The sequence below is a fragment of the Malus domestica genome, chromosome 17 (assembly GCF_042453785.1).
Source record: "Malus domestica chromosome 17, GDT2T_hap1".
In the NCBI taxonomy this organism is placed as follows: Eukaryota; Viridiplantae; Streptophyta; class Magnoliopsida; order Rosales; family Rosaceae; genus Malus; species Malus domestica.
The window spans coordinates 23,503,724-23,521,975 of NC_091677.1; the positions used below are offsets into that span (position 1 = coordinate 23,503,724).

An 18,252-nucleotide genomic window follows, 5' to 3' on the forward strand; every position below is an offset into this window, starting at 1 on the left:
CTCGGGTGCTCTTGCTCCTTTGGCAAAGTTGATGGAGGGGTGGAAAGCACAACAGAGATAGTTATTGCCTTGCTTTGGGTTGTGACACCCAAAGTGCCACCACTTGCAGCAAGGATGCCCTTGTTCTTTGCATTGGTAGCGGGAATAACTTGATCCCTTCTTAATGCCATTTGTGCTTTTTGCGGATTTGAAGACAGAGATAAGAGGCAGAGATGTCCCGTTGGGCATGCCAAATTTGTAAACACGAAAATTCTATATCGAATAAAACAAGAACACGTGTACAAAGTAAATTTGTATTGATTTGAATTTGTAGGTTACAATCACTATTTACAACTTTTCCTTTGATTCAGTCTTCAATTTTGATGTAGATGGTTGATTGTTGATCCAAGGGACGCGATAACTTGATCTCAGACGAACGGTTGAATGATTGCTTCAAGTTTTAAGCTTGAAAACAACGCGTGGATGGTCTTCACCTCAAAGTTGCGGCAAAGGTAGTGTTTGATGCAAGATTTCATTACTTCAAGGGTCTTGGCGACTTGATCTTGAAACGAACATTTCTACAAGTTTATAAGCTTGCAACAAAGTCTTAAAGGAATCGACACGAGCGCTTGTTGATTCTTCAAGGAAGTACTTCAGCTTTGGTCAAGAAAAAGCTTTGGCTTTGGTTGAGTGTTCTTCAAAAAGAGCTTTGGTAGTGTATTAGTCTTCAATGGTTTGGCAGAGGTTCTTCTGTGTAGAGATTTTTTCTCCCTTATGCTTGTGGGAGGACCTTGTATTTATAGGCTTCTTAAGGCTTGCCATTGGATGGATTTGAACTTGATTTGTGTCTTGATTCGTCCATGGGAGAATTTAGGCATGTATTGTGTCTTAATTTCAGCCACTTTACTCCTTTGGCTAAAATTATGAGGCCTTGTTGCCTATTTTGTGAGCAATCTTCAATTCTTGCTTGTTTTATGAAGATGTTTTAACTTTCTTTCTAATTTTGAGAGCAATTTGGGCCGTTTTGCCTAATTTAAAGGAGTTTTCTCCCTTTAGTCGAATTTTGGGAATATTTTATACTTCCCCTGCTTGATTTGTGCCACATGTCATTGATAACTTGTCCATTTGTGATGAGTTTGTCTGCAACGAAATTTACACGTCTACAGCTACACCTTTGAGACTCCTCACTTTGTGCAATTATAAGTAATCATGAACAAATTTGGGTTCCGTCCAACTTAGGGACTTCTTTTGCATAGATTAGTGCAGACTCACATAAAATCTCTCTTGTTAATGCAAAATACCTCCAAAATAATTCCATAAGGAGCACCTATGTTTGTCAAAAGTAGGTGGGTTCTTTCAATTCCATATAAGGTAAATGTAAGTATATTTTCATCACTCTATTGAGAAAATATTTCAACCATGAGTAAACATGGAATTACTTGTACCTTGAACAATCATTTTTTCCACAAAGGATCTTATGTCAACACTATGATGATATAAGAACCAAATGATGTTTTGCTATACCATTTCAAGCATCAACTTCAGCCTTCACCAAGATGGAAACTGCAGTGCAAAGTGTGGCCTAATATGTTGTTGATTTCAAACAGCTAAAATAAATGAAAGAAGTAAAGAACCACTACACGTTCAGATAAACAAATTAAAAGGGAAATAAAATCATTAAATATAAACAAAAGCAATGCAAAGTAAACAATTGACTCTTCCCATTCACTTCTAATACAAATAAAACTTTGTAACCATTCCCTATAATCATCAACTTTTAAGATTACTGAGTCTTAAATCACCAAATTCCGTTGACAAGAACTGCATTCTGCCATCCAAAGAGCAAAACCACTCGATAACTCCTCAACATTCACAGCCAGTAGATCTTTGCTGCCTCCCTCCGCCAGCAACGTCAATTGTGTCCGGAAGGTATCTTCATCATCCACAAACAAAATCCACAAGCATTCAATTAATACCCCGGTAGAAACGCCTACTAATTTAACATTTAAATTATGTGGAAAAGGTAAAAAGGAAGAGAAGCTTATAATAAGTTCACGAAGTATAAAGAGTCGTGTGTTTTTCTTTTTGGCTTGTGGTGTTTGTTAAATTATTGCTATAACCTAAATTCTGGAGTTTTGGGGAGAACTGGAACTGAAGCCATAATACTCTATTTTACTTTTACCCTATTTGTCAACAAGAGCTGGGTTCTATCTTATTTGCCAACAAGAAATGTTATACTTGTAAAACTTGTGTATGACCATCATACAATGTCATCGTGCTGATGTGGTAGTAATTAGAGGCATTAATAATACATGGTGAGTACTTGAAATGAAAAACTTCCTTTTATTTCTAACAAATGACTTCCTTTGAGTAGTAAGACGCACTAAGTCAGTGTGATGACATTATACAATGGTCCACACACGTTTTTCTCTGGTTGGACACATATCCGGTTCTTTTATAATAGCTGTGCAATCAATACCGAACCATTACGCAATAATTTTTTATGTACCGCACTATTGATTAGACAGCTAATATCAAAGACCCTTCTTCTCCATTTCAAGTTAAAATGGAGAGGATTCTTGTCCAGAAACCATAGAGATCAAGGGAACCAGCTTTTAAGACCAGTTTCCTTTTCTTTACAGTTTACACACACACAGACGTAATATTTTGAAACAGAGAATACGAAACTTTAACAGAGAAGTTCTGTTTTACACTCCTTTGGTGTATGTTCTCTTAAAATTGAAGGGAGGTGGTGAGTATACACCTTGGGTTAAGGTGGTATTAAGCAAAAATGCTCCCTTAACTAGGCAAAAGTGTGTTAAACGATAAGGTAGCCTCTCTCCACATAAATCACATACCTCAAAGGGTTGAATGCAAGAACCCCTATTAAAAAGGTGAGGGAATACCACTTGACTGTAATTACTAATTACTAATTATGAAAAGCAACTACAACCAAGAGGTCTTTCTCCTCCTCTATAAAAGTAGGTATACATATCAACTTTTTGTGGACAGGAATAAATAAGAAGAATTGCTATCTATACCTACCATCACAATTTGATGGAAATTAATTGACTGGTAAACAAATTTTGTTGTCCAATTACTCTAAATTGATCAACATCACCTATTCAGATAATTACCTCAAATTAGGGTCCCAGATGTATAAGATATTTCTTAAAATAATTGGAGAGGGCCTAAATTCAATGCTGAAAAAGAAAACTTTTGGGGAAAAGTGACTGGAAAACAAAATGATAAATAGGCTACGCAAAAAATACTTACATTTCTTCTTCAGGTTCATTCTTCAGTGCGTTTTTGGCTATGCACTGGAAGGCATCATCCACATTGAAGCCCTCTTTTGCAGAAGTCTCAAAGTACGGTATGTTTCCCTTGGAAGCGCACCAGGCCTTTGCTTTCTTTTCAGACACCTACAGCCAAAAGAGTAGAAGGATATGCACACACTATAAGAGAGGAACAGCTGATGTACACACATTCTAGAGCAACAACATAGAACCTCCATATTCTAGAATCTAGACAACTTACCACTCGACTATTTCCGCCATCAACATCAATCTTGTTTCCCAACACAACAAATGGGAAGTTCTCAGGGTCAGATGGACTGGCCTAAACATCAAATACACACAACATAACCATCAGTCAACACTTCATATGTGTGACTATCTACAGAGATAATCAAATGGTAATTACCTGAATCAGAAATTCTTCCCTCCAGTTGTTAAGATTATCAAATGATTTCATGACATTCACATCATACACGAGGACACAGCAATCTGCACCACGATAGAAAGCCACACCAAGACTCTGAAACCTTTCTTGACCAGCAGTATCCCAAATCTGTACACAGGAATAAACGGTGTAAACCTTCTAATTTGCAAGTGCATGTATATCGACATTTTCTCTTACAAATGATTTCATGACAATCACATCAATAGTTGCTTCATATCACTTCCCATTACATGTTGAGCGTGATAGATAGGGGTGTCAATACTACAAATGAGATAGATGATAATCTCAAACATGAAGAAAATATGTTTCTTTCTATTATAAGTTGGTGTGTGTATGGAAAGCAATAGTTTCTGAAACTGATATAAAGCATAGATTTCACCTTCCATTCTTTTTTCATTTTCAAAACTACTACTTATCTAAGTAACTTTCACAGCCATTACTAAATTTATGTAACACTTTTCAGCATCAATAACATTATAACAAAGACAGAAATAGCGGCAATTTTTCTCTTGACTCTAGACCCCCACAATGTTCAGCTGTCTATACAAGCAATGGTGGATCCAGGAAATAATATTAGGGGGGTCAGTAAAAATAGCGCGTGCAGCGCGCAAATTTTTTTATACCAAAAATAGCATGCATATCACCATTTCATCAAGTCTTGGTAGGCTTGAAGTCATTTGGAAATGCATACTACACACATGTTAATGTATGCAAGGGGCAGCACCCAAGGTATTCATGGACATTCATCGGGTTTTGGTAGGCCTGAAGTCGGTTGGAGGGCATGTATGAAGCCAACTCTAATCTTCAAAAGGGCAACACTCAAGGTATCCATGGACATTCATCAAAGATCGGAGGGTCAGCACCTAAGATATCTACGAACGTTCATCCAAGTTTGGGGGGTCAGACCCCCCTTGCCCCTTGATGGATCCGCCAGTGTATACAAGTATCATAAGCTGTCCAGAATACACCAGAAAACATTCTTGATCTTGAGAAATATAAAGTCTGAATCTTCAACATGGAATTTGTTATACCCTTGGTAAATTAAAGTAGATAAACGGCACCCACATCTTACAACAACAACATAAACGAAGGAAAGCAACTATTTTTTTTAAAAGAGTAACAAATGGGTTTTTCAATCAGAAACAAAATGTATAAGAATACATAATCTACGTGACAACGAGTTAACGACAGCTAAACGAACTAGGCAACAGAGTTACGGGTTCAATCACGATTGTTCAACGTTGCTTCATATAGCATTTTACTTTCTTTGAATATGAATGCTCAGAGATCTCTAACCTGCAGCGTGAACAACCTATCCTCAAACTGAACCTCCTTGGTCAGAAAATCGGCTCCAATTGTCGCCTTGTACTGATTGCTAAACTTGCGATTCACATACCTACAGTTCAACAATCAAAATACAAACAATGAATTACAAAACCACCATATATGAATCCAAATCTCAGAAAGTTTGAATATTATCAATAATTAAAAAAAAAATCCATGATCTAAGGTTGAGGACAGTACTGATTCATCAGCGACGTCTTCCCCACCCTGCCAAATCAAAATAAATAAGCAAACAGATATCAGTTCAGAAACACATTTTTAGAATTAACAAACAATTGCATAAATTACCATAAATTTGAACTTTTATAAAAGAAAAAACTTTATATATCAAAACATGCAACAAGTTGATCAGGCTGGGTTTCCATTTCTATAAAATACGACACAAGATTTAGAACTTTTCCGGGTCCTTTCATCATATTCCTCCATTTTCTCAGCAACCAAACAAATAATTATGAAAATTATGGAAAAATAATTCAACAATTTTTCTCATATTTAAAGCGAGCTTACCCGCTGTCACCGAGGATAATGACCTTCAGAAGCATGCGCCTACGAGAAGCCATGGATCACAGGATTGAAGATTCGAAATCAGAATTTCCCAGAAGAGAAAAAAATAAAATAATTAGTGACAATTTTCGAACTTCGAATTTGGTGTTTGAAACTTTCAGAGAGATTTGTAACAAAAAAGGAAGAAAATATGAGAGAGAGGAATATTCCTCCTGGAGCTGGTATTGGCGTTTGGAATCAGAGATTAGTTTTCCCTTTCTTACGAATTGAACTAGGACAGGCTGGACAATGATCCCACTACTCCTACAGTTTTGAACTTTTTATTATTCCTAAAGTGCCCCAACTTTTTTGTTGATTTTACACTTTTTTGTCCTTCCAAAGTTTGGACATTCTATAAAAAGGATTTTTTTTTTTTTTTTGAATTTTAACTAAAAACTTCCGATAATATCCATTTTAACGAAAAATCATATTTTTATACTAAAAAGTCAATTCTAATACTATTTACTCTACCCTTTATTTTGTCCTTATAGTTAAAACTCAAAGTTTTCAAGTCATTTTCATTAGTTTTTCTTTTAAAAAAAAAAATGATCAGATAGTTTCGCCACAACATTCCACCCTTTTGGAGGTTGGGAAGATTCACAGATGAATTTCGGCCTCTTCTGGCCATCTTGTGCGATTCACCAGAACTAAAAATCTAACCCAAAATGTACTGTGTGAAATATAAGCTTGAAATTCATCTATAACTACTGGGTAGTTATTCTATAAAAAGGATTGGAAACTTGAGAATATCCCATTTTTGTAATCGAGTCAATCCACCAAACTTTCTTTCGTTCTTTGTTGGTTGGGAATAATAAGACTTCATTCATTGAGATATTTCCTTTCTTCTTTCTTTTTCCACTTTTGATAAGGACTCATTCAAGGCCGACATACAAAGTCTTTAAAGGAAGGGATTTCCATTTTTATCAAAAAATTGAGCTTGTTTGTAAAGCTCATATCATATCAAACTTCAACGATATGGATGGTCTATTTTTTAAGTTGCACCTCATAGATCATCTTGCAAAATATTTGAAGCATCTAAATGAGTTCTTAGAAATTGATGAACACTAATATTGAAATTTTATTGTAACAATTAAATAGGCATATAGTTTCAGATTAAATTGAAATTTTTGCAAGAATGATCTATACATCGAGATTTATAAAATTAGACAGTTCGGATCGCTATGTAGAGTGAGTCCAACAACTAATCTCCATTTTTCGGAAGAAAAAAAAAAGGAAATCTTTCCTTAAAGGGAATGCATGCCAATATATATATGTATGTATGTATTGGACTGCAACCTGCTCAATCGAATTTGACATACAATTTACAAGCAAATAACACAACTTGTACAGACACAAAAGGCATCAACAACTTCAAGAAATGTAAAATATATGACCAACTGTTTAATATAACAATGAAAAAATCCACCAAAATACATACAGAATTATTCCTCCTCCTAATTCTTCCCAACTTCAATAAACAATGTCAAACTTTGTTCCATTGTTAAATCCATCTGGAACACATTGTTGGACGGCCACGAAAGATGTATTGATATCGACATTCCAGGCGTCTGATTTCATTCAAACTCCTGGGCGGTATAGAAACACTCGAATTCTTCAAACAACTCTGCATGCAGCTCCCGCAGAAATCATTAATCTAGCTGAAGACTCGTACATTCAGTCTATCAAATGTACCGTAGAGAATGGTGTCTTTTCATGTTAGCAGGTGTGTGATTCTTTGTTGGGTATCAGTTGTCAAGGGCTTTCACTCAAGATCTCGGGTGTTTTTCTTTATTTTCCCGAGTTCCAGCTCTTGGGTGGTTTGTTGGCCTTCACCACTTGAGGTAGACTGGAGCAGACCAAAATCACTGCTAGGTCCACTGTTCTCACTGGTCCCTTGCTCTTGGCTTTCTAGTGCTAGTTTTCTGAATTTATTCAAATCTTCCTTGTACTCACTAGCATTGTACTCTGAGCTTCCATAACTGAATACCGTACTTTGACCCGGTATAATTCCCTCATTTAACTCATCAGGAGAAAGATTTCCTTCCAATGCTCGAACCACCTGATTTCAATCAAATATTAAGAATCAAATGGCACATGCAGAACAATGTTTACATGGATCGGTTTAAAAAGGAAAATCAGTACACAGTCAAATTGGAATTATTACGTATACTGACAACCTTAACATGTGCGAGGTAATAGGAAAGATCAATGAAAAGGAAAATCTAAAGTAACCGGCCACAAAATCTTACATGACTAGGTTGGTTCAACCTTTGAACTGTCTGTCTGCTTGGGTTTATCAAACCAATAACTTAACATTGCGGGAGTTCGGGTTAAAACCTCCCACCAGGAGGTCTAAAGCTCCGTTGGGTCATGGAATGGAAAAGGAAAATGCATTTTTCCCATTAGTGTTTGGTAAAGTTGAGAGTAACTAGGAAATATAGGGACCAAATTGGTATTTGAATTTCAATAGTTCCGTACTCACATAAAGAATTTATATAAACAGAGCAATAGACTACTTTTGAGGGATCAACTTGAGAACTTCGAAATATTACCTGGCTCATTCGCGGCCGACGTCGGCCAGAATGACGCACGCAAGCAGCAGCGCAAGCAAGCATAGAGGCCATTTCACTGGTGTTGTAATCATTCTGCAACCTTACGTCAACAAGAGCATCAAAGTTGCCTGTTTCCAATGCTTGCGCAAGCAAAGGCCTCGCCTGAAATTCAATGGCATAATCTATCAGTTTTTTCATGCCATTCAAGCTTTCTAATGAAAAACAAATGCCATTCTAATAGGCGAAGACAAGAAGAAAAGAAGACAAGAACAGTTAGCCACACAGAAGACTTGGCCATTGCCATATACTAAAGAAATGTCCAGCAGAACAACAGAACTTGGTAACAGATCAAAACAAAAGTGTGCTTAATAGTTTTGTTCTCTACAAAAATATGATGGTAAAGTACAGGTGTTAAATTGGCAGTGAGAATATTGTATACACACCCACTCGACCATGCTATCATCAGTGAAGGTTTGAGTTTTATCAATGGGTTGGCGTCCAGTTATCAACTCCAAAAGTACAACCCCATACGAAAATACATCTGACTTCTCAGTGAGCTTTCCGCTAGATGCATATTCAGGAGCTAAGTAACTGCATTTGGTAGGTTTGTGAGAAAGAAATGGAACTATATTAGAAAATCAACCATTACAAGTTTATAGCCTAAACAATAGATGTTTTTTATTTCACTCCAAGCTAGACAGCATGGAACCAGTAAAGCTATGAGTAAAAGTAAAGCAGACAATTAAACTTACCCAAAAGTTCCCATGACCCTTGTGGAAACATGAGTATCTGTATCTAAAGACAACTTGGCAAGTCCAAAATCTGCAACCTGAACAAAGATCACATGCAATACAAAACTGAGTCAATGTTAGAAGAACTTGAAACCAAATTGACAAAAATATTCGGCGGTTCCGTCTTAATGATGGATTTGCTTCGTCAAATGATAAGCATAGCTGATTGTAATGTTTGAGTCAAAGTTATCCACATAGCCAACATTCAAGTAAAATGTATGCCTTTACTTTGGCATGGAGAATCAGAAGGGAGGAAAAGAATCAAGGTTTTGGCGAGATAGTTATGATACTAGCCCAATACTATTCATTTTTTTCAATGCAACTTTTGCAATTCTACCTTTGTAAATAAGGACTAACAAGTCTACCTTTGCCTCAAAGTGATGATCAAGAAGAATATTAGCTGCCTTGATGTCACGGTGTATGATCTTGGGTTGACCTGGAGATATAGCTCAAGAGTGGGTGAATTCCAAAGCAAACAACACAGACCAGAATTTTTTTTTATGGTTGTCAACAAAAAAGCTAGCACGCAAAGAAGCTTACAGTCCTCATGGAGATATGCCAATCCTTTTGCAGAACCTAGGGCGATTTTCAATCTAGTTGGCCAATCCATAGTTGGTCTCCCCTTTCCTGTAATTTTTCTATTTGATAAGATTCCAATCATTGATATGAAAAGCAGAAGATTAACCAACGAAATACTTACCATGCAGATGAAATTCCAGGGTATTGTTTGGAACGAACTCGTAAACAAGCAACCTCTGGACCCCACTAATGCAGTATCCAACCAGTGAAACAAGATGTCTATGATGGACACGACTAATAACTTCAATCTCTGCTTGGAATTCACGCTCCCCTTGCCCACTCCCAGCTTTCAGCTGCTTAATTGCAACCACTTTCCCATTTGGTAGGACTCCTTTATGAACATATCCAAATCCTCCTTGACCAAGGAGATTGACATTGGAGAAACCATTTGTTGCCATCGCCAATTCTTCGTATGTAAATGTGATTTGTGACGATCCAAAGGCAAAGCCAGATGATGCTACTGAGGGTGGTTTCTCAGAGCCCAAGCTGCTACTAGTTGAACTTGAAGATGGTACTGGGGGATGAGTAGGCTTTGGAAACAGTTCTACTTTTTGTGGTGGAGGAACATAATTATGTTGCAAATACTGAGGTGGACCACCAAAATCATCTGGAGAAATCAAACAATAGTACTTATACAAATTTAATTAGAGGCAACGATCAGATGTCAGGAATAGTGGGAGTTTCACAAATTATAGAGATTTCAGAAATCTGAGGTAGCCCCGCCTAGGCATGAGGTGTGAGGCGAAGCCTCACGAGACCTAAAATTTTAATATATATTACATATATAATTATATTTTATGGATATAATACTTTGTAAAACAAATATAATTATAACTAAATCAAAGATAATATCATCTTCTTCATTACTAAGTCTAGTTGTACTTAGAAACTATGTCATAAAGTCATAAAATGTTGTAACTAATTATTTTATTGTAAGCAATTATAGAGAACTTTAAGAGAAATAAGGGTGAGTGGCCACAATTATAGGGAATTGCAAGGAAAATAAAGGCTGAATGTCACAATTATAGCGAATTTCAAAAGGAATGAGTGGAGAAATTATAGGGAATTTAAATGAAAAAAGGTAGACTTGTTAGACTTGCTAAAACTAAATTCGTTAATGCTATTTCGTATAAATAATAAAATCAAGTAGAATAAAACAACCACTTTTCGATTAAAGTTAAGCCTTTCAAAACACGGAAGACCGGCATTGTCTCTAAATCTCAACTTTTGCTCTCCTTAATTTGAACCACATGATAGCTTCTACGGTTCGACCTAATACTTATTTCAGTGGGAGATGCACGGAGCACTGAACGTTCAAAACAATTAAACCATCATCCTAATAAATATTGTACAGCAAATCAATCCCATATAGAAGACTACGGTCACTACACAAACTCACTTCCTGATGCTTTACGGTGGCATTCGCTCAATCATTTAATTTTGCATATTCAATTCACCAGAGAAACCAGTCCAAACAAGATTTCGGTTTAAAAAGAAGTGAAAACCGAAGGCAAACAAAAAAGTGAACTGAAAACCAAATGGTTATCAAATGGCCCCTAAGTTGCTATTAATCAGGACCTTAATACTTAGGTGAAAGCCAATCAAACACAAGAAAATGGACGGCCATTTTTCGACAAATACGAAGATGAGACATAACTAAATCAACGATGCCAGGGTATCTTGAGCACGAACTAAAATAAAAACTAAAATCGAAATGGTTATCAAACCGTCCCTAAAATAGTTTAAATTTCTAACCAATTTGTATCTCAATTCAGTTCAACTCACGCAATGCCAATGAGGAATCTTAAGCAGCACAAAATTCATCACAACAAAATCCAAGTTTTTAATGAAACAGAGCTCACTTTTGGGTTCTTCTGGATAGTTGCCCGACTCCTGCGCTCTCGCCTGCCGCCTCTTTCGCCTTCTGTAGAAAAGGAAGAAAATGCCCACCACAAGTAGCGTGCAAAACCCTCCAATCACAACCCCCAATATAACCCCCAAGTTTGGGTTCGTCGGCAATCCCGGCGAATTAGACGCAGGTTGCGGAGGTGGCGGAGACGCGGTCGGCGCTGACGCTGTCACTGTTGGAGGAGGCGGAGAAGGTGTGGAGTCGTTGGTCGTTGAAGGAGGAGTTGGTGAGGTGGCGGTAGTCGCAGGTGAAGGAGGAGGAGGCGACGTGGACTTGGTCGCCGGAGACGGCGCCGACATCGCCGCCGAGATTAAAAGTCTGCGAGGGAAGGAGGAGCTGCAATTTGAGAAGAGAATCTGACTGAAAGAGAGGAGAAAAGAATATAGTCACATGGGTTGGCGGTGGCACTGGCAGGGAAGAAGACATAACGCGGTGGGACCCATTTGAGTACGAAAAATATTTGGTGATTAACGTGATTGAAAATGTCCCCCCATTTTTGCACCAAAAAAATATTTTCTTACCGAACGTAACTACATTGACGATCCTGTGTTAATTTCCTCTCCCAACATGCTTAATGAGTTGTGTTTTTAATCAAAGTTTTAATTAAGAATAAGTCACAAACCATATTGTGTGAGAAAGCCTCGAGTAGGGAGGAGCGGTAAGACAAGTAAGCAATGACATGAAAAGCATTGAATCTCCAAAAAATCACGCTAGCACCAAAGTGTATTTCAGGGCCTAATGCTGGAAATGAACCATAAAAAAGTCTCCATCAACGAGATTTGAAACAATTTTCAAAACTAAACCGGGTCTCTCAAGCTTGCTCATCCTTCACCATACTCTCTTAGTCAAGGAGGTGTCGAGAGTTTGAACATCTCTTCCGTGAGGTCTTCTCGATGAGCTTATCTAGGTGGATAGAAACAATTTTTCTCGAGTAATGATAGAGAGACAAATTTTACAAACCAAATAATGTGTCATAAATAAAAAATAAGCACGTGTATCAATGTTGAAGTAATAATTCAATCATCAACTTACACATAATTTAGTTTACAAAATTTTATCTATAAATTTAATTTCCCTAACATTATTCATCTTTCGCCGCCGAGTAGGAGGAAGGAGATTTTCATAGACCATAAAGTGAAAAGGGTGAGAATTATTTATGAGTCGAAGAAGTAAAGAATAGTTTATGGCTAAGGCTTGCTAGAATTCTTGAAGAAGAATTCTAGAGCTCCAAAAGTTTGAAAGAGTGAAGAAGGTTTCTCGAAACCCTATTCAAATGTGAAATTTCCTTTGGTGAAGTTTTAATTCTACAAGGGAAAATGCACAGAACTTCGGTTTGGGGTCTTCGTACCGCCACAACTTTCCGATGGGATTGTTCTTCTTGGTGACTAAGTTTCGATCTGAAAGCTCCTTGGGTGATGATGCTTTGACTTTGTGTGGAGTTTATCAAGATGACTCAAACTGTGCACAAATTGGGGTGATTTTGGCAACCTTGGGTTTGGATGACTGATTGCCATGGGGTTCCGACATCTGCTGCAGATGGTTTTCTAATTGGGATTTTTTTGTTTTTCTGCCTTTTTGTGTTAGGGTTTGTATGGGGCAGAGCTTATACCTTTTGTTTGGGTCTTTAGGGGTGCGTTTGGTACGTGGGACGGGACGGGACGGAACGGGACGAGGCGTTCCGTCCCGCGTTTGGTGCGCCAAAAATGGGTGGAACGGGCTGTTCCACGGGACAGATTTTGGGTGTTTTTGCGTCCCACCTCCCCCCCGGGAACGGGTTTGTTCCACGTTTGTGGAACACAATGTTTTACCATTTTAAGACAAATATACCACATGTCTTTTTCAAAAATTACACCTTCGTTCCGTCCCGTCTGCTTACCAAACGCACCCTAGAGGAGGGATTTGTGTATATTGAGGGATTTGTGTATATTTTAGTTTTTTGGATCAACTTTGCTTTATCCAAAAAAAAAAAACAATCACAACAGTGTTTCCTTTGTTTTCATAGCGCGCCCAAATGATGACACGTACTTAATATGCACTATGGCACGACTCCCAATGTATGGAACTCGAGAATCTGAAACATTTTCATCAACTGAACACGGTGTCAGATTCAAAGTGCGTGACAAAAATATTATACTCTCTGAGATCTTAGAAACCATTCCGAGATGAACATGGCATAATAGTCTGAAGGTAACTACCGGATAAGCCCTGAACCTGGGATCGATAGAAAAATTCAAAACTGAATCTGAAACATGAGGTAAAAACTAAATAAATAAAAGGAAATTGAAACCGGTTGGAAAATAAATTTCTTCTTATAAAATAACTTATGATTCGTAAACAAATTAAGAACTCTTTACAATTCTAAAGTAAAAAAAAATGAATAAAATTTTATTCTCACATCTAATCCGATCTCATCTTGCCTACCATTTTGAATGTCTAGTTCGTAAACCTACATGACAATAGAAGGATGAGCTTCAACAGCTCAGTAAAGACATAACCTTACCACAACAAATTGACAACACTAAATCAAGTGCCATGAAATCATATATCAAAATATCAAATCATTATTGATAACAATGCATGAATACAGTGCAACTTCTTCAGCTACCCCCGTTAATATATATAATAAAACACACAGATATGCACGTCTCATATCATGCATTTTACCATTGTAGTGGTGGTTTGAATGTTCTATTATAGAAACTAACCCCCATACGATATCCCAAGTTCATAAACCCCTTTTGCTAGTCATCTTATCTAATTCATTGATCTCTAGCCCAAATCACCCACATCGACAATTTATCCCACCGATATCCTATTCTAATGTGCACACCGGGCTCACCTGGAACTGGTTTCACAAAAAATAGATTCAACTACACAAAAGATCATTTCCAACTACCCTCATTTCCCGAATTCCAATCTCAAGACTGAAGTTCCAACCACATCTCACAACATGAGTGATGCACAAATAATGTCATTTCACCTTTCGCATGTATCATAGTATATTCTTAACGAATAGCATTCCAACAATAATTCCATAACCAATAACAAGAAAACACTTAACTGAAGCAATTAGCCAATTAATATCCAACCACATTAATCAACCAAAAAGATCAAGAATATTATAACACTTCACGAAATTTAATAAAATCTATTTCCGTAAAGATCTGCCTTATTTCCCCTACCTAGATCCAAAGCAAAACCGAAGATGCACGTCACTACCATAATAACTAAGTTCCATGTACTTGAGCAATCTTCTTGATCACTCCTAAGGCCATGCATTTCTTTCACTCTCTTTTCTTTCCTAATTTCTCTCTATTTATACATATATATATATTTTATAATATATTATACAAACCAATGTACTCTGCATGGAAACCACATGCAATGAACAAGATATAAAGATTTGGAGGAATTGTACGAATAAAAGTGAAAGGTGGGGTGATATTTACAGATGTAGAAAGTCGGCAAGTATAGCAGGAGGTGTCCAATATCATTGGATAGTAAGGTATGAGAGATTGACACTTGTTAGGGTAGTAGAGTTGATTGCCAAGTGAATAAATAGGTGTCACTTTAAAGAGGATGAATGGTACACACGGACCAACCTCAAGCTCCAATGTAATGACTATGTAAATAAGATTGGAACGAATGATAGGATGGTGTTATCTCTAACTTGCCAAAGACATCTGTTGCATTTGTGTCCTCCTAATATGAAAGCCACCAAGATAGGATATGTATGCCTATATCAACTATTCTAAATTTGACAACATTGGTAAGGTAAAATATGGGGCTGGGTAGTCTCACTAGAATGAATGCATGTAAATTAAAAAAATATACATTGGAAATACTATATGAAAAAAATAACTATCTTAATACCAAATAAATAAAGTACATAATATATATATTCAAAAATACGGGTTCTCACACTACCTTTCTTCAATGGAATGCCTCCTAGAGAGGATAGTTAGGGCAATTGTGGGAATGTGATTTTTGGCCAAACAACTTCGAATGAGTGGCTTGGAGTATATCACAGCTCTCGGACTTAGTCACTCGGGTTGAGGTTTTGGAACTGGTCCTTCTAATATCCTCGGAATGGTAGTTGGGTTCATTCCCATCGAGAATGACTGACTTGTTCCTTAAGAAAGAGGAACCTAATTGGAACTCAATTACGAATGTATCCAGTATATCTTGGAAATCCGTGTATACACGGGATTTGGCTTGCACCGCAAGTAATTACAATAAGAGGCCTAAGAGGAAATAAACTACTTTCAAGATTCCCTCTAGGGTTCTTCCGGGTTTACAAGGACTCCTATCCTTATAAGGACTCTTCTAACTAGTATAAATACACTACCATAGTTCATATCAAAGGTATCAAATCCTAGCCTATCGCTTGAGTTCTATCACTAATTATTGACATGATCGTCAGAGAGTTCTTGACCGGTACGACACTGGTGCCTAGGTTCTTTTGCGGTATCTCTATTTTATAGGTTTTCGACAATTGCTAAACTATGCAAGGAGGTGCAAAATTTTGGTTTCAACAATGAGCGCCAATAAACCATAAGTGCCAATCTGGAAGCACAAGTATGACATCTTATTCACATGCATGCATAAGGATGGGTTTCTTAGTTAGTACGTAATAATATTTTAACACATGTTTTATTGTTCTAAAAAATAATGAATATGTTATTTATTTTTTCTTCTAAGTGTCATTTTTTGATTGGGCCAAATTAGAAACTGAGCACATAAAGTACTCACTAGTGAATACCCAAACATGTTCATTATTTTTTAAAAGCAATAAAACAAGTGTTAAAATATCATTGAACAAAATCAAAAGATGAGTACTCACTAATGAGTACCCAAACACTATCCTTTCCAAAAATACACTAATGCAGTTGGGTTGAAATCTACTTTTCTATAATATTATTTACTCATATTTCTTCAAGAACAAATACAAGAGCATATTCAGTAAAGCTAAACTAAAATTTGATTAAATTTGATCAAATTTTGATAATGCTACTCCAAGTTTTCACTAACAATGAATATTTGATTACGTTTTTTTTAATAAACGATATTACCTACACTAAGGGGACGGGGAAGTGGCTAAAGCTTCACAATGAACTAAAAATAATGTGATTGAAATTGCATTTGACGAAAATCGGACCTAAAACCTCTTAACAAAGATGGCAAAATAGAGAAAATTTAACTAGAATCATTTTTTTTTCTTTTGAGAGTTTTAATAAACTAAATTCGAGTTTACTTAAAATTAAATAGTAAAAAATCCAAACCTTGATAGTAGGACCCACAAAAAAAATTGTTTATAGATAGATATGCAAATTATGCATGGGAATTACTCACTATAGTCAAATTATCCACCTCATCTGTACGTTATGGACAGATAGTGACATATACTTTGAAAAGTAAAGATGACAAATGTGCAAAGACTTCGTGTTTAATTTGCTGCAAATTGGAAATTTATTTCGAATGGACATTTGAACCACTATTTTTAAATAACACCAAAAAGGTTTTTTATTTTTATCTCCTATATGGAAGTTTATAAATTATAAATCTCAATATAACTAAATGTATTTTATCATTCTATTTGTTATGGTAAATAATCGACATTTTTCTGATTTTTTATACAAAAAAATAAAATTATTTAAAGAGAAAATCTCGAGTACAATTGCTTCGAGTACAATAAAAAAGAAGGGCATTTCTAATAATAAGACTTGCTCCAAATAAAAGTATTTACAACTGCTTTGAGTACAATAAAAAGGAAAAGCATTTCTAATAATAATGAGTAAAGACCTGTTCCAAATAAAAATATTATAAATAGAGTGCCTATATAAACAACAACTGCTTAATCCTCATTAGAATTGAATAAGAGATTAAGAAGCAGACAAAAATGATTAGGGATTGTCGGATTGAGCGGAAGGGTATTAGCCCGTGAAGTTTGGTCAGAAAAATACATTTAATTAATACAAACAAAACTTGGACTAATTTGCTTGTAAGTTGTATTATTATTGTTGATTAGTTGTCATGGTTTTATTCTTTGGAAAATTTTATACTATATTTGGATGAGGAAAATAAATTTGAAATTTGAATAAAAGTAAGAATTTATTAATTAACATACATCAATTCTCTTGTTTGGATTCATAAACATAGAAATTTAGAATTTCCGCATTGAAAATAAACTTGAAATTTAGGACCTCAAATTTCCAAATTTAAATTCCAGGTAAATAGGTGTCATTTCCCAATTTTTGTGATTGAGAGTTTAAAAATAACAAATTATGTATCCAATTTCATTGTTCTTTTTAAGTTAACCAAACTAGAAAATTTACAAATTCTAAAAAACAAAATCTCGTTATTTCAATTTCTGTCATTTTAAAATTCCTTAGTAATCTTACAATATGTTTGGAAGAAGAAATTTAAGATTGCTAATGAATTTTAAAATGACGGAAATTGAAATGACGCGATTTTATTTTCTAGAATTTGTGAGTTTCTTGTTTGGTTAACCTAAAAGAACAATGAAATTGAATACAAAATTTGTTATTTTTAAACTCTCTATCATAGAAATTAGGAAATGACATCTCTTTATATGAAATTTAAACTTGGGAATTGGAGATCCCAAATTCCAAGTTTTTTTTTTCCACGCGGAAATTCTAAATTTCTATGTTTATGAATCCAAAAAAGGGAATTGGTGCATGTCTCATAAATTCTGACTTTTAACCAAATTCCAAGTTTATTTTTCTCATCCAAACATAATGTTAAATTTCTTTAGCCAAACTTAATGTTAGAGAAGAAAGGAGTACGAGCAACA

The 18,252-nt window shown here is 35.9% G+C and overlaps 2 protein-coding genes and 1 long non-coding RNA gene across 4 annotated transcripts; 1 reads left to right on the top strand and 2 right to left on the bottom strand.

Moving 5' to 3' along the window:
* Positions 1–1,636: 1,636 nt before the first annotated feature.
* On the bottom strand, positions 1,637–5,848 carry LOC103405467 (ras-related protein Rab7). The gene is made up of 7 exons (XM_008344472.4): positions 5,572–5,848; positions 5,245–5,271; positions 5,017–5,116; positions 3,682–3,828; positions 3,517–3,597; positions 3,256–3,401; positions 1,637–1,912 (listed from the first exon to the last, which is right to left on the bottom strand). Exons 1-7 carry the CDS (start codon positions 5,622–5,624, stop codon positions 1,843–1,845), a joined length of 624 nt encoding a protein of 207 aa, XP_008342694.1. The 5' UTR covers positions 5,625–5,848; the 3' UTR covers positions 1,637–1,842.
* LOC139193550 (uncharacterized) lies at positions 3,396–4,736 on the top strand. The gene is made up of 2 exons (XR_011577762.1): positions 3,396–3,673; positions 4,184–4,736. It is a non-coding gene; the product is annotated as an uncharacterized lncRNA (long non-coding RNA).
* Positions 5,849–6,904: 1,056 nt separating the features above from the next.
* LOC103405466 (proline-rich receptor-like protein kinase PERK1) lies at positions 6,905–11,837 on the bottom strand. Of its 2 annotated transcripts, none has more exons than XR_011577857.1 (8): positions 11,392–11,837; positions 9,651–10,136; positions 9,491–9,577; positions 9,316–9,386; positions 8,912–8,988; positions 8,603–8,750; positions 7,857–8,321; positions 6,905–7,666 (listed from the first exon to the last, which is right to left on the bottom strand). XR_011577857.1 is itself a non-coding variant. In XM_029097841.2 (8 exons), exons 1-8 carry the CDS (start codon positions 11,735–11,737, stop codon positions 7,370–7,372), a joined length of 1,674 nt encoding a protein of 557 aa, XP_028953674.2. In that variant the 5' UTR covers positions 11,738–11,837; the 3' UTR covers positions 6,905–7,369. The 2 variants fall into 2 exon arrangements, 1 of the variants encoding a protein (XP_028953674.2); XM_029097841.2 differs by having other exon boundaries at positions 8,160–8,321.
* Between the last annotated feature and the right edge of the window lie 6,415 nt (positions 11,838–18,252).